The sequence below is a fragment of the Furipterus horrens genome, unplaced genomic scaffold (genome assembly GCF_987537825.1).
Source record: "Furipterus horrens unplaced genomic scaffold, mFurHor1.1.pri manual_scaffold_6, whole genome shotgun sequence".
Classification (NCBI taxonomy): domain Eukaryota; kingdom Metazoa; phylum Chordata; class Mammalia; order Chiroptera; family Furipteridae; genus Furipterus; species Furipterus horrens.
Window position 1 is genome coordinate 22,460,404 of NW_028327176.1, and position 15,486 is coordinate 22,475,889.

The window sequence follows — 15,486 nt, forward strand, 5'->3', positions numbered from 1 at the left end:
TTACCACCCATTCCCAACACTCTCCCTCCCATCTGGCAGCCATCAAAATGCTCTCCATATCCATGATTCTGTCTCTGTTCTTCTGGTTTGCTTAGCTTGTCTTTTAGATTCAATTGTTGATAGTTATGTATATTTTGTCATTTTATTGTTCCTAGTTTTGATCTTCTTTTCTTAAATAGGTCCCTTTAACATTTCATATTATAATGCTTTGGTGATGATGAACTCCTTTAGCTTTACCTTGTCTGGGAAGCACTTTATCTGCCCTTCGATTCTAAACGATAGCTTTGCTGGGTGGAACAATCTTGGCTGTGGGCCCCTGCTTTACACGGCTTTGAATATTTCTTGCCAATCCCTTCCAGCCTACAAAGTTCCTGTTGAGAAATCAGCTGACAGTCTTATGGGAACTCCCCTGTAGGTAACTAACTTCTTTTCTCTTGCTGCTTTTAAGATTCTCTATCTTTAACCTTTGGTAGTTTAATTATGATATGTCTTGGAGTGGGGCTCCCTTTGCATCCATCTTGTTTGGGACCTTCTGTGCTTCCTGGACTTGTATGTCTATTTCCTTAACCAAATCAGGTAACTCTCCTTTCACTATTTTTTTCAAATAGATTACCAATTTCTTGCTCTTTCTCTTCTCTGGCACCCCTATGACGCGACTGTTGGAACGCTTCAAGTTGTCCAGAGGCTGCTAACACTATGCTTGTTTTTTCTGGATTTTTTTTCCCTTCATGTTGTTCTGATTGGTTGTTTTTTGCTTCCTTATGTCCCATCAATCTGTGTGATGCTTTAAAGTTACCTAACTTTTCTGAACCCTAGTTCCCTCAAATATACAACAAAAGAGTTTCACATTCTGTGGTTATATGGAAGTAAAGACCATAAAGATTATGATCCTGAATAAGTTCTGATTTCAACACAAGGATATTTTTAAAAAATACTTCTATTTGTTTGCATTCTATTTGCATCCTTTTCATAGGAGACTAATGGTATACAGTTGAGTTAATATCTTCCAAGGCTGTATTACTTTGGCTAATTTTTAAAAATTTATTATTGAATCAAAGACAACAGCCACCTTCTAAAAGACATCCTCATCCCACAGAATAATCATCTTCAACTCTATTGTGGGGTGTGTGTTTTTTTCCAGCTCCTCCTCTCAAATCTAAACTCAATTTTAACATTACCATTATCAACACATACTGCGATAAATGCTGGAAATAAAAAAAAAATAATAATAAAGTACAGAGGAAGCTGCTAAAGCTCCAAGAGGACAGAGACTGTCTGTGCTATTCACTGCTATACTCCCAAAGCCCAGAACAGTCACTTGCATGTAGCAGATGCCCAATAAATATTTGTTAAACTAATTAAACAGATTCATAAAAAGTGAGTAAACAATATAAGGTAGCATACCCTAAGTGCCAAATGACAAAGCAAATACTAAGAAAATAACAATCACTAAAAACTAAGGGTACCCAAAAGTCTCCATGTTGGAAATGGAATTAAGCTAAACTTCAATACAGAACCTATAAATCTGAAAGAGTAATACAAACCACAAGGTGATGAAAGGACATTCCGGAATGACAGTACCTTCTGAACAATGATTTAAAAAAAAAAAAAAAAGTAGATATATCTTATGAGCAAAGCAAGATCGCACCATTTTGGTTTAGAAAGAGTACCCTAACAGGTAAGAAATATAAACAGTCTAATCACGGAGAGATGTGAAATCTACTATAGGCAAAAATAACAATGTCTTGAACAAATCAATAATTTTAGAAGCTTGAGAGGCAATATTGTATAGAATACCTTGGCTAAGGGAGAGACCAGAAGTAAAAAAAAAAAAAACTTAGGAAGACCTCTACTGCAGTCATCCAGATATGAGATGATGAGGGTTTGGACCGGCATACCAATAGCATTAAGAATTAAATGGTTAAAACTGGATTAAAAACATTACACACGGTTTACAATGTCAGATGCATGGCTAGGAAAGAGAACCAGAGAGTGAAACGTTCAGTGAAAGCTCAATGTAGGGTTCTTAAAAAGGTAACTGAGGGGCTAGGTATGAGAAGAATGGTCAACTTGGTTTGGGCGAAGAATTTTAGAAAAGATGCTTGAGTTTCAAGTGATAGGTCATCCTGGTAAAGACAGTAAGAAATTCAACAAATAGAATTACAAATGTGGAAAAATATCAGGAAGAGCTAGAGATGTAATTTTATGAAGGATCTAAAAAAGAAGATTTAACTGGAGTGGAAGGACTTGAATCAAAGAGTACTACTGAAGAAAAAAAAACAAAAACAGTATAATCTAGTGAACAATTGGAATGGAGGACTGAAAGCAAGATCACAAGAGACAGAGAAATAATCCAAAAAAGAAAAAGAGAGCAAAGAAACAGAAAGAAAAAGACGGGACTAGTAAAAAAGTGAAGGTAGTAAATATGGTCCATACAGAAAAATAAAAGAAAGTAAGGGAGAGGATGGCAGTACCAATGGATAAGAGCCAAGAACGGGGTTTCTTTTGTTGTTAAAATTGGTTGGTTGGATGGTTGGTTTTTAAAATACTTTAATTATTTTTAGAGAGAGGGGAAGGGAGAAAAAGAGGGAGAAAAACATCTTGCATGCCCCCAACCGGGGACTTGGCCTGCAACCCAGGCATGTGCCCTGACTGAGAATTGAACCAGCAGCCCCTTGGTTCGCAGGCCAGTGCACAATCCATTGAGCCACACCAGCCAGGGTGGATGGTTGGTTTTTAAATGGGGAAAACTGAAACGGAATTGCCAAAGTGGATATTACCATTGGCGTAATGGACTCAGTTCTACCTGAAGCTAAGAATCGTTACAGGCTACGTGTGAGGTAAAACCACCTCCGCCTGCTTTGCACTGTATCTCCCAGGAGAGAGATATGCAGGTATTCAGTAAGCACCCAATAGTCCAACCAAAAGGCTTGAAAGCAAAAGCATGAAGTTTTTAAAAAATTCTCAATGATAAATTTTCTATCAGGTTTTAGCACCGTTAGTATTTCCATAGTTTAGCGTTTTGTGCTTCTTCTCAGCTGTCTAGCTGTAAGACTCTAAAAAGCTAACCTTTAATTTTTAATGAAAAAATGTAAGCTTAGTGATAAGAAAATCAGAATTTTCATTTTAAGTTCTGAACAATTGAGGGATTTCCATTTTATTATTTAAAGTAGAATTTTCAAAAGCTTTAAAATCACAATATATTGGTAATGCAACTATAAACAAAATCAAAATATAGAATGTAAATAACTATATTTTATTTAAATAAGACTTATCTTCATAGAAAAATATTCAATTCACTATTTAAAGGAATAAGAAATGTGTACAAAATTTGAAAGTATGGGTTTTAGAAAAGAAAAAAATGTTACATGATGCTGATTATAAAGATTTTTTTAGGACATGATGCCAAAGACATTTCCTGGCAGTCCATAATTAACACACAAAAGGGAAAGAAAACAATCCTACACTCACAACTACCAAAACCCATACACCACTTGCTACAACTAACATTAAGCCGCAATTATGAAGCCAGTGGCATCCCTGAAATGAGCTCTGTCAGATTGACTAGGCAGGGCCCAGGCAATGCTCTACACAACAGAACACAGTACTACTTGCTCTAAAAGGCTCTTTCCAGTGCAAGTCATAAGGCAGAACTAGCTAGCAGCAAAAGGAATAGATAAGCTGTTCTCTTTATAGCAACATAATATTGTACATTTACAACAAACACTGTAAAATATCAAAGATATCTGGGACATAAGACTCGCCCTAAGGACACAATTTAGCTGAGACAGGACATAACATATACCGACATATATTTAATACATAGTCAGTAACAATATAACCTAATATATGATTCAGTCAAGAACCATTTCTTAAGCAGCTACTATATGCCAGTCATTCCACTGGACTTTAGAGAAACAAAAAGACCTTGAAGTGAGTCACAGTCTAGTGAAGAAACAAACATACAAAGTATAAGATAAGTGGTATAATTGAGATACAGTAGACGTTCTCACCACTAATCCTCTCTTAACCAACCCTATGGATTAACCAGTACTCTCTTGTCACCTTGTAAAACTGCCCAAAGCACAGGACATAGTAAATATTCACATGTAGAGCAGACTATTCTTTATAGTTCACCCATACACTTCGGTTCCCACAGTAGAGTTGTATAAGCTCACCAAAAGTTCACTGGTTTCCTTCCAAACCTCTATGTGACAGTTGCACTTGTTACTCTGATTAGATAATTCAATTAAATATTATATAAACCAATAAAACGTGGGTATGAAGAAAAAGACTAGGTTGAATGCTTCAGAAAGACAAGACAATAAAGAAGATCTACTAAAAATATCGCTGTCAAATTAGATATGGGTGAAACTGTGACAGACTGGGAGAAAGGTCATAGGATTTTGCAATGTGTGCTTTACACAAGGAAAACCAAAACCAGAAATCATAAACTATTGTATTATGTATTATATGTTATTGTATGGATTACAAATACGTTAAAATTGTAGGTAATTTAAGAATGTCAACACAGAAGTCCAATCAGCACTCTTAAAAAAAAAAAGTGAAGGGTCAGTGGGCTTGGTCTTATACTGGCAAATGTTTATGCATTTATATATATTTTAACTTAAATTTAAAACATCATCTTTTCTACTTCACTGCCCTACCACCCGTTGGATGGTGTTGGATAATAAAGCTCACATACAAGCACGAAGCGTCCTTGTGTCTGGAAGTCAGTTTTCCCAAAGAAAATAAACTGAATCTTTGGAAGGTTATTAGAAATTCATCAGATATCAAGAGAGAGAAAAACATCCCAGCCCTGTACATTAACTCAGAATATGAGGGAAGGAAAATATCAAAATATTTCCTCCTACTTAGCATGCCCAGGCCTATCACTCAAACTTTTCCTATGGCAAATTATTTAACTTCTTAGCTATAAATTAGGGAGTGATTATAAATACCTACCACATATAATTTTACAAAGATTAAAATAAATTATACATGTAAAGTGCTTAGCATTGTACCTGACACATGGTAAGTGACTGATAAGTGAAACTATTATTGGTTGTGGAAAGTAAAGGAGGAAAGAGAGAAAACAACAAATAAAATACTGGATTCAGTTACTGGGACCAGGTACCTACCATCCTCCCTATTGACTCTACTTTTTCAAGTTCAGTAAGTATGCTGACCCAGATCCACTGGCTCCTCCTTAGTCTCTCCTTTTAGCTTTATATGAATCCACATTCCTTGGGAGCCGGTTTTAATTGTACCTGTAACTTTGCTCACTACTTAACCTTCTCATTTAGGAAGTATAAACAAAAAAACTGAGAACAAGTCCCAGACTAGGCTGTAATTTTCCACCAGGTGAACCTGGAATCACCCTTGTGGAATCTGCCATCGTGTTTATTTCTCCTAACTAGATATGCTGGTATTGGATCCAATTTCTGTCACATGTAAATGAGTGCTAATAGAACCTGTGTGTAGAGTAATGAAACACTCCCCCTGGCCCTTTCCTTGGATCTCTGTAGTGCGTTTATGCCAAGAACTTACTCGCCACACCCAAAATACCTATTCCACCCAACCTTATGTAATATTTCCCAAAGCTCACCTAAATTGCAGGACTTGTACTCCCTTATTTTCTCCCTATCTTATCTCCAAAACAAAATACCTATTCATTTTTCCTCATGCCACGCTGCTTCTAGCCAACTCTACAGTAACTTTTCCTTCTTACATATCAGTATTTTCTAATATTCCATCATCTTGTTCAGATAAGGCACTTTCACAATAAAGATTAAACAGCATTTCATCTGTCCCCCCAAAAAGTGATTTTATTTCCTCAAATACCTTACTACATAAAAGCAAATACAGCATATGTATGACAGATGGGCTAAGAATAACCTATTAACCAAAGTACTACATAAACTGATAATATGGTCAACAAACACAAACTATATTAAAAATATATATACAGAACTTAATTAGGCTACTCTCAGAGCAAGCTGAAAAAGATCTAAATTTTCAGATTTTTTTAAAAAAGAAATAGACATTTCAGTAATCTTTACACAAAAAATAAAATTATTAAAATAGTGATTACACTGGTAAACAATTTTGAGGAATACACATTGTGAAAGACTTTTTTGAGCTCCTTAAAGAATTGGTCTACATGAAGAAAATTATTCTGAATTGTTCTACTTGAAGAAAAACTTAAAATAACTGGTAAGAATTTACTTTAAATGATGACAGCTATTCAAAGCATACTTAATCATCTAACTATTAAAACTCACTTGGCACTTTATATCAGAAGCAGCTTCACAGGACCAATTAAAGGAGATGATGTAGGATGGTGAACAATGTCCTGGCCTGGGTACTGGGACACCTGGGATCTAAACTAAATCTATTCCAACTCACAGAGTGATCTAAGACAAATCACTTCATTTCTCTGGCTCCAACTATAAAACAAGAGATGAGACTACCTAAATTCTAAGGTCCCTCAAGAGGTAAAATAGTCCTAGTTCAATGAAGGAGACATAAAATTGAGTATAGTTATGGGGAGAGGTTGGGAAGGAGAAATGTGTGTGCGTTGTGTGTATGTCTCTATCCCGGTCAGCCCCATAATTCTAGCATTACAAGTGCATACCCTTTAAAAATTAAGAACACGTTAATGTATGCAGTGCACTTTCTCCCTCCTGTCTGTCTCTGCTTCCCCCACCTCTCTGCTCCCCTCTCTGTCTCTTGGTTTCTTCTACCCCTTCCCCAACTCAGGGCTGTCTCCCAAACTCCAAATTTTCCTCTATTACTATCTGTAGGCTTCAACGCTTACAAACTATTACCACCTACTACTGCCATCTCTGGCCTGCCCCTACTCCAAATACGGTCAGTTTATTGTCCTTAAACCACTACTAATAGAGCAAAGAGAATATAAGTAGCTACTACATGAAACTGGATCACTGAAACCAGTTCTTGGCTTCTAAAATTTGATTTAAATAAATAATACAATCAAATGCATTCTGTCCATAGAAATTTCAACCAATTAGAGCAAGCTACTAACTGAATACCTATTATGGGTAATATACTTTGCATATTTTATCTTTTTAAAATCTTATAACTACTCTGCTTAGTGGCTGTATTATCATCTACAATTTACAAATAAAGCCCAGAAAAATTATAAATCAAAAGTGATGAAGCTATATGACTCTATGACCCACACTTCTACAGCAAAATTATGATAGTCAATGGATTGTTTTGTCCAAATGGCCACCAAAGCAAGAAACTCCAAAAATCCCAAGAGCAATTATTTCTAATGGCCAGAACTGAAGACAGATCAGTAAAAGGATTTGTTTGTCTGTTTTAAATTCTGCTTAAATTACTGGGATTTTGGAGAAAAGCTGTAGGCCTTCCTCTACCACTGGAATTCAAAGAAAAGTAGATTGGGATAATATATATATAGGTACATCTCTTGACAAAGAACTGCTATCAGTGATATTTCTCCCCAATAATACTGGGACCATTCTTAAAATTCAGTTTTTGAAACTAAGAGAAGAGAAATCCACTTTCAATAATGGTGCCTTGAAACTGCTCCCCAACTGAAAACAGATAAAAATTCTGGATAAAGTATTTTTACAATCATCTTAAAAAGCAAATCTTCTAAGATAGTAAGAAATTATTTGGTCAGAATTGAAGAGAAATTGGGAACCTAGTGAGGTAAGGGAACAAAAGCCTCTTTTCCTTTTGGGACTGGCCAATCCGAACAAATCTGAACTTTAATTTGGACGGCTTTGCAGGACCCAAAAGGCAAAATCAAAGATCAGGACTATACAGAATGGAGAATTTAATAGGAGATATACCCCACATTTTGCCAAGACCCTAAAGGGTTTATACCCTCAAAACAAAAGTGAAGCAGACATATATTGACCCGCAAATGTATTCACAACCAAAATATGTATCACCTCAATGGTCCAAAACTTCAAGCAATTTCTTTAAAGTGGTTCAGTCCAGGCAATGCCTACAGAAACCTACCAAAAGCAAATGCAAAAACTTTCTGAAGAAGCTGTCTTTATTTGACACCTAAGATTAATCTTATACTTGTTTCAAGGACAGTGAGCAGCACACAATAATAACTATGCATACAAAAAACAAGTCATCAAAGAAAGAATCAGCAAAAACAACAGACCACAGAAAGGGACTGCCAAGACCTCACATATAGGAAGAACAGACACCAACTATAAAACGACTATACTTACTGGGTTTAAAAAATAAAAGACAACTCTGAAAATATCTGCAGGGAAAAGGAAACTAAGAAAAGATACAGCAGATTAAAAAAAAAAATTTTTATCCTCACCTGAGGAAATTTTTTCATTGCTTTTAGAGAGAGAAAGGAAGAAAGAAAGGGAGAGAGAGAAACATTGATATGAGAGAATCATCGATCAGTTGCCTCCCATACACGCCCAGACTGGGAATTCTATGCACCTGGACCAGAGATCAACCCCGCAACCTAATTATGTGCTCTGACCAGGAATCAAAGCTGCAACTTCCGGTTACCAGTAACCAGTTACCAGACAACACCCCAACCAACTGAGCCACACTGAATAGGGCAAGATACAACAGATTTTAAAAGGAACCAAACCGAACTTCAACAATAACCAAAATTACAAACTCACAGGATAGCTTCAAAGGTTAGATTCAACTGAAGAGAAAATTAATGGACTAGAAGATACATCAGAATAAATTACCCAAATATAGTGTAGATAAAGGCCTAAGACACATGTAATCATTGATCCAAAGGGAAAGAAAACAAGATAGAAGAGAAATCTAAAGAAATGAGAATTTTACAGAACTAATTAGTGCCAATCCACAAATTCAAGAAGCCTAACAGAGTCCCAAATAAAATAAAAAGAAATCTAAACCCCGACACATCACAATGAAACTACAGAACACCAAAGTCAAAACAAAATCTTAGATGTAGCCAATAAAATAAGCTAGAAAACAGTAAAATACAGTAAAATCTTCATGCCTGTTGCTTTAAATAAAAAGAAAAATGATTAAGTAATCATTAGTGAATGATTATTTCAGAGAGTTGTAAGGATCGAGCAAGATAATGTGCTTGAAAAGTTTTTTAAAAAAACTGCAAAGGTAGCTGGAGATTTAAGTGACAGAGCTTGGACAAAACCTGTTTCATTCTTGGTCATTTAATCTCTCTTGGGACCTCACTTTACCTGTGAAAGGATGTCGCTGTCAAATTAGATATGGGTGAAACTGACAGACTGGGAGAAAGGTCGTAGGATTTTGCACTGCATGCTTTACTCAAGGAAAACCAAAACCAAGTGATTATTTTCAAAGTTCATTCCAACTCAAAGATTATCATTTTCTCTCTCAGTCTAAGGGAGGTGATCCAAATTATAATAGCCTATTCCCTAAAAATAAAACGCTAGCTATCATCAGAGAGAACAGAAACATAACAGAAATTATATCCCAAATTCTATAAAAAGCCATCCATATCTGGAATACTAACACAATGTTGAAACTGTCAAACTAATATATGTAAAAACAAAAAAGAACAACTAAAGCAGTTTTCTCAATCTTTGTTGCATATTATTACTACTAGAGAGCTCAAAAAATACTAATGCCAGGGGCCCTAATTCCTACAATCTGATTTAACTGGCCTGGGGCAGAGCTCAGGGAATTAATTTTTTTAAAGGTTTTATTTATTTATTTTTATAGAGAAGGGAAGGGAGGGAGAGAGAGAGAGAAAGTTAGATGTGGGAGAGAAACATCAATCAGCTGCCTCCTGCACGCCCCCAGCACACCCCCAACCGGGACCTGGCCTGCAACCCAGGCATGTGCCCTGACCTGGAGTCTAACCAGCAACAGAACTGACAACCCTTCACACTGTGGGACGATGCCCAACCCACTGTGCCACACCGGTGAGGGCAGGGAATTAATATTTTTAAAAGTTCCCTCAGAACAGCCTAAGACTGCAGCTAAACTTGAGAAACACTAAAGTGACAAATACTAGAATATGTTTTAAAAGAGTGAAACCTCTATAATTTTTCCAAAAACAATAAAAAATTATAAAATTATGAAGGATGACTGGAATAAAAAATGAATGTTTACAAAATTATACCATACCACAATGGAGTTCAACACTCCAAGTTTAAAGGTCCAAATAAAACCAAAAATTAAGTTTTATAGAGTGGTTAGTAAATGTATACAATTTATTACCCAAGAAGTCACACACGGTTAAGATAAGCAAATTAAGAAATGTCTATATAAATTTTCAGATAACAGACACATAGTGAGTTACTAAGTAAAGCAAGTACATTTGAAGTATATTATCAATGTCCTGAAGCTGGCTCCTATTAAATGTCCCTTAGTGCCACCATCAGACCCAAAATAAGAGACTGCATGGTCCCAGGACGGCACTTACATGCTCTAGCCTTAGAAGAGTTTATGACTGAAATTTTTGCTTTTCTGTGGGAACAAGGAGATATACAAACTTAACATCATACACTTGGTACCATTTACTTATTCAGCACTTACTTTGTTTTATGTGCCAAGTCTCTGCTAGGTATTTTAAAATATCTCATTTAATTCTCAAAAAGCAGTTTATTATCCTCACCTTACACATGAGGAAATTAAGGTTCTGAGAGGTCAGAATTATGGCAAATAGTATTTTTGGCGTAAAATAAAAACAGTAAGTCTTAGTGCAAAGACTTAAATCCATATGTCATGCTGCCTTTCACTGTAATTGTAAATAAGTTATAACAAAAACAAACTGTTATTTTAAGTGTCAACTGTGTTTATGTAAATGCTCAGTAAATCTTATCAACAGTCCACAAAGATGTTCAGTCAAAACAATTTTGAGTCGCCTTTTCCTCAAATCTCACATCCTATCCACCAGCACATCCTTCTGAGTCTACCCTCAAAAATGTATTCAGAATCCATTATATTTTGAATATGTATCAAAACATACAATCGTATCTCTCATTACTGACACTCTTAATTCATCTCTGGCCTGGATTATTCAATGGGCCTCCAAACTAAACTCTGATTTTTCTACTGTCGCTTCCGAGCCAGGGTTCCGGGTAGACGGTGCGCCTCTTTTGCTCAGGACATTTCAATGGCTGCCCATCTTGCCTAGGGAAAATCTAAAGCCCTTATCATGGCAAGACTCCATATCTCTGACATCATTTCTCCGTTCTCCTCCTCTACTCCAGCGACACCTGCCCCATTCCTCAAACATTGTAAGCCTGTTCTTTCCCCTCCTGTTCCGTCTGCCTAGAACTCTCCTCCTCAGACTTCACCCCTTCGGGTCTTTGTTCCAATGGCACCTCGTCAGTAAAGTCCTGCTTCCACACCCACCTCTCCAGCACTCCACACCCAACTTACCCCACTTCATCACAGCACTTATTAGCATCTAACATTTTAGGAATGCATTTACTTATCACTATCTGTCTTCCCCACGATTTAAGCTTCATGCAGGTAGGATTTGTGTGAATCACTGTTGCTTCTCCAGTGCCTAGAACAGGATTTGGCATGAAGTAGGCATTTGAAAAAAATCTGGCGAATTACAGTATGAATCACTAATGCCAAAACCCAGATTCATGAACACTCTAGTATCAGCCTCCACACCACAGACCATGCTCATAATAGCCTTTTCACAGTTCTAGCATTTTCAGGTAAACAGCAGAGCCTCCCCTACTACATGTAACACATACACACATCAAAATCTAGGGCAAAAACTTATTTTTTATCTACATGCTTACTTTCCCTTAAATCAATAGTTTTCAAATACTGAGCCTTGGGTTCTCATTACCTCATGAAGTTCTTCCTGCTCTTCTCCCCACTCACTGTTAAGTTCTTCTGTGCTATTCTAAGAAAATTTAAACTCCCAAAATGATAAACACGGATTCTTCTGCCTAGACTGCCTCTTTCTTTGGGGTAATATAGCCCAATGCGTATCACAGAGAAAATTCTTTCTAATGCTATGTATCCCATTTCCAATTCCTTTCACAAATATAAAGTTCAGTAACAATTTTTACCATTCTTTTCCCTTGAATTACCTATTCTCATCTGCATGGTGGTGGTGAGGGGGATTACTAAAAGTAAAAAGAGGGTCACATATTAACTCAAGTGGACAAAGGGAACAAAGTGACAAATAATGTTTTGGTACCATGTAACCAGTTCCTTACTCTTAAGATCTGAAGGAGGGAAGTGGTGAAGGCAGCCAGGTAGACAGATGAGCACTAGGATTGCCTTTCACAATCCTGCCCTGGAAATTTGAAAGAGCAAGACTGACAGCTTCCTGAAGGAAAAAATTAGACTCAACCTTAAAGGTATTTTTGTTGACCTTAGTGTTAATGACTTCAGAGGAGATTTAAAAATTAAAAGGAAGACATCACATTATCCAAATTTCATCATCATTCGTTCAACTCTAAATTCCTATTGTTTTTCTAGAAAAACTCCAAAGGCAAAAGAAAAGTAAAGGGATATGTTCAAATTTAATGATGTTGATGTAAAGATATGATTTTTAAAATATATGTTCAATAATGCTAATAAAGGGGTCCAAAACCTCAGGTTCTAGCAAACTCTCTCCACCCAAAATATATAATACTTGCTCTGTTTGTAAAATATGACACATCTTTTTAAAGTTTCTCCATGGATGCTTAATGTAATTTGAACACAAGCCAAAAGTTACTGTAAAAATGTAGTGTCCTTAATATACTCAGCACCAATGGGAAACCTACCTTAAGTTTAACGTTTGCCATCAATTACCCAGGAAGTTGTGTGTATGCATATAAAATTTAAGAGTGGCTACAGTTACAGGTAAATTTAAAAGTTTAAACACAGTGGGGTGAGATTGATTGGAAATTCCCAAACATCCACAGGTAGAAAGATAAGAGGAGTTTTCTTGTTTGTTTTTGACCAAATTATTGTGACTTATCTTACATTCCTTAAACTGGAAAAGAAATTAAAATTTAAGTGATTACACATAAAAGTCATTCTCCACAACTGTACAACATTAAAGTTAAAGCCTGCCATTAACACTTCCATGAAGCTGAAATCCACAAGATCGTTTATGGAATTCATTGCTAATAATGGTGAATTATCAGTAAATGTGAATGAAGCATTTAAGTATGCTGGTCAGATTCATCACAAGAAAAATTACAAATATCAAAAGACTAGATACGAAAGTAACACAACAGTAGGAATAAAAAAGTCACCAAAAAACAGAAATATAAAGAATAAGAATCTTAGGAACCCTGGGTCACTCCCTAACTTCTTCATTTGACTCCTCCCAGAGGCCGTACAGCAGCCCCGATCACACTAATCCTGTACCCTGATTTAGTCTCCTCACAGCAGTTGCCACTATGGGTCCGTATAGTATATAGGTGCATTTGCTGATGGCCTCCTGACAAAAACGTAAACTTTATGAGGGCAGAGGCTTTGTCAATTTTGTTAATCTAAGGGCCTTGAGGCACACACCTGGCACTCAATAAATGTGCTGATAAAATAAGTGACGAAACTGAAGTTCAGAGAGGGTAAAGGATTTCCTCAAGGTCACACAGCTACCAGCAAGCCCAGCTCATACTATAACCCTGTCTACTTGCTCCTTCCACTGCCTCTTGCACTAACACCAAAGCAGCCTTTTCCAGCGGATTCTATTTACAGACTTCTCCTTTTCTTTTTTTTTAAGTGCCAAAGAAAACATGGTACCCCCCCCAAAAAGTGACAGTAACACATAGGTTAGCATTTTAATTTCAAGTATTTCACCAACCAAAACTACGCTCAGATTTCATAAGCATCCAGAATGAGCCAGTCAAGCAGAAAGGCACAGCCACGCATCGTTCTGTAAATTCCTTGTGAAATTGGTGTACGGCTTGGAAGTTTTAAGAACAGCCAGAGAAACCTACTTACCAATTCAGAATGGCCTGCAAAGCATCAGCCGCACTTCCATTCTTCTAAGAGCCCACAACTGCTCCTCCCTGGGTATCCTTTACCTTGCACGGTTTGCAGGAACCGTAACCAACTTTAAAGCCCCTTTTAGTTCCTTTTAAGTAAAAGTCAATCTCACAAAACACTGAACATACAATTAATCCACGGGAGTTTTAGATTCTGAGGACAGGAAATCATCTCTGAACTATCATCTGACTGTGATCATCTAGGTCCTTCATTTAAAATCCATGAATCTGAAATACCTAAAAGAAACGCGGGAGGGGGTGAGGGAGTGGGAAGAAGAGAAGAAACATTTACATATGTAAAAAGAGAGCTGACATTCCTAGTAACACTTTTCCCCAACGTCAGCTTCTCGCCTAAAGTCAAGGCCTCACAGACACAACTTCTGTTGTCTTCTTTGATCCCCTTTCTCTGAGAGAAGCCAACTGTCAATACCTACTGCGGAAACATCTCTAGACCTAGGACAGAGGATGGATGACTGTCAGCCCGATTAGTATACTGAAAGGGAAGACCTAAAATATGGGATGGCACGTCCCTGGAAACGGGACCGAGTTAAGAGAAAGGAGCAAATGGAAAGGAGCGAGGAGAGTAAACAACGCATCAGGGCGGGAGTGGGCACCCAGGTCAAGGAAGTGGGGTCAGCCAAAGGAAAAGGTGAAGGGGGGAAGGGGACAGTTCTGGGTGGGAAGGGTGGGAGCAAAGGGGAGGGAACCAGCGAGGGCAGAGGGGGAGGGGGAAGGGTCCGGGGCGGGGCGAAAAGGAGAGAAGAGGCGGGATGAAGAGGGCCAGGCCGGGAGGGTCTTTACCTGCAGCTCCGCCCGCTCCACCTCCCACTGAGCTCTCTCCACCTCGAAGCGGGCCCACTCGTGTTGCAGGAAGTGCAAGATCCCCGGGAGGCTGTACTGGGCTCGGGCCGCCCCCGCCGCAGCCGCCCCGTCGCCGGCCGTCTCCGCCAGAGGCCCGAGACCCTTGGCACCGCCAGCGCCCGGGTGGTTGTTGCTGAAGAAGACGCCGGGACCCGCCTGCTCGTCCATGGTGGCCGTGGAAACCCGGTGAGCTTCCCAGCGCCCAGCAGCCGAGGCAACGGCGGCAGCCAGCAGCGCCTGCTCCTCCCTCCGCCGCTCCCCGCCCACACCCCAGTCAGCAGGGAGCAGCCGCCTCAGCGCGGGGGACTGCCGAGCCTGAGACGGGCCGGGAAATGGGTCAACTACGGCGCGCTGGCGGCCCAGGGCTTGCTGGGAAATGTAGTCGTAGGGCGTGGCTACGGCGAGCGTGGCGGAGGAGGCTAGTGGGGCTGCGAATGGTTGCGGCGAGCCTGCGGCCCCGCCCCCCGGCCTGTCTCTGCTGTGAGCGGTGGGCGTGGCCCAGGCGGGGAGCGCGGGTTTTCTCAAGGGTGGGGCGGGCCGCAGCCCGGCGGCAGGGCTCAGCCGGGCGGGGACCCGAAGTCTCCCACACGCGGAAGTTCGCAGGCGGCGCTCCCTGATGCACACCCACACGCGGAAGTTATTAGGCCAAGGTACCAACCCGAGCTGC

General features: G+C 38.9%; 1 protein-coding gene across 4 annotated transcripts in view; it reads right to left on the reverse strand.

The window, feature by feature from the left end:
* Positions 1-15,137, reverse strand: part of STRN (striatin) — an 84,630-nt gene extending 69,493 nt beyond the window's left edge. Inside the window, exon 1 of one of the 4 annotated variants that reach the window (XM_090281152.1) lies at positions 14,760-15,137. In XM_090281152.1, the coding sequence (XP_090137278.1) occupies positions 14,760-14,987 (228 nt within the window). In that variant the 5' untranslated portion in view covers positions 14,988-15,137. Of the gene's footprint in view, positions 1-13,914; positions 14,146-14,759 lie in introns of those variants that run through there. The other 3 variants (XM_090281149.1, XM_090281148.1, XM_090281150.1) reach the window with 3 other exon arrangements.
* Positions 15,138-15,486: the final 349 nt, after the last annotated feature.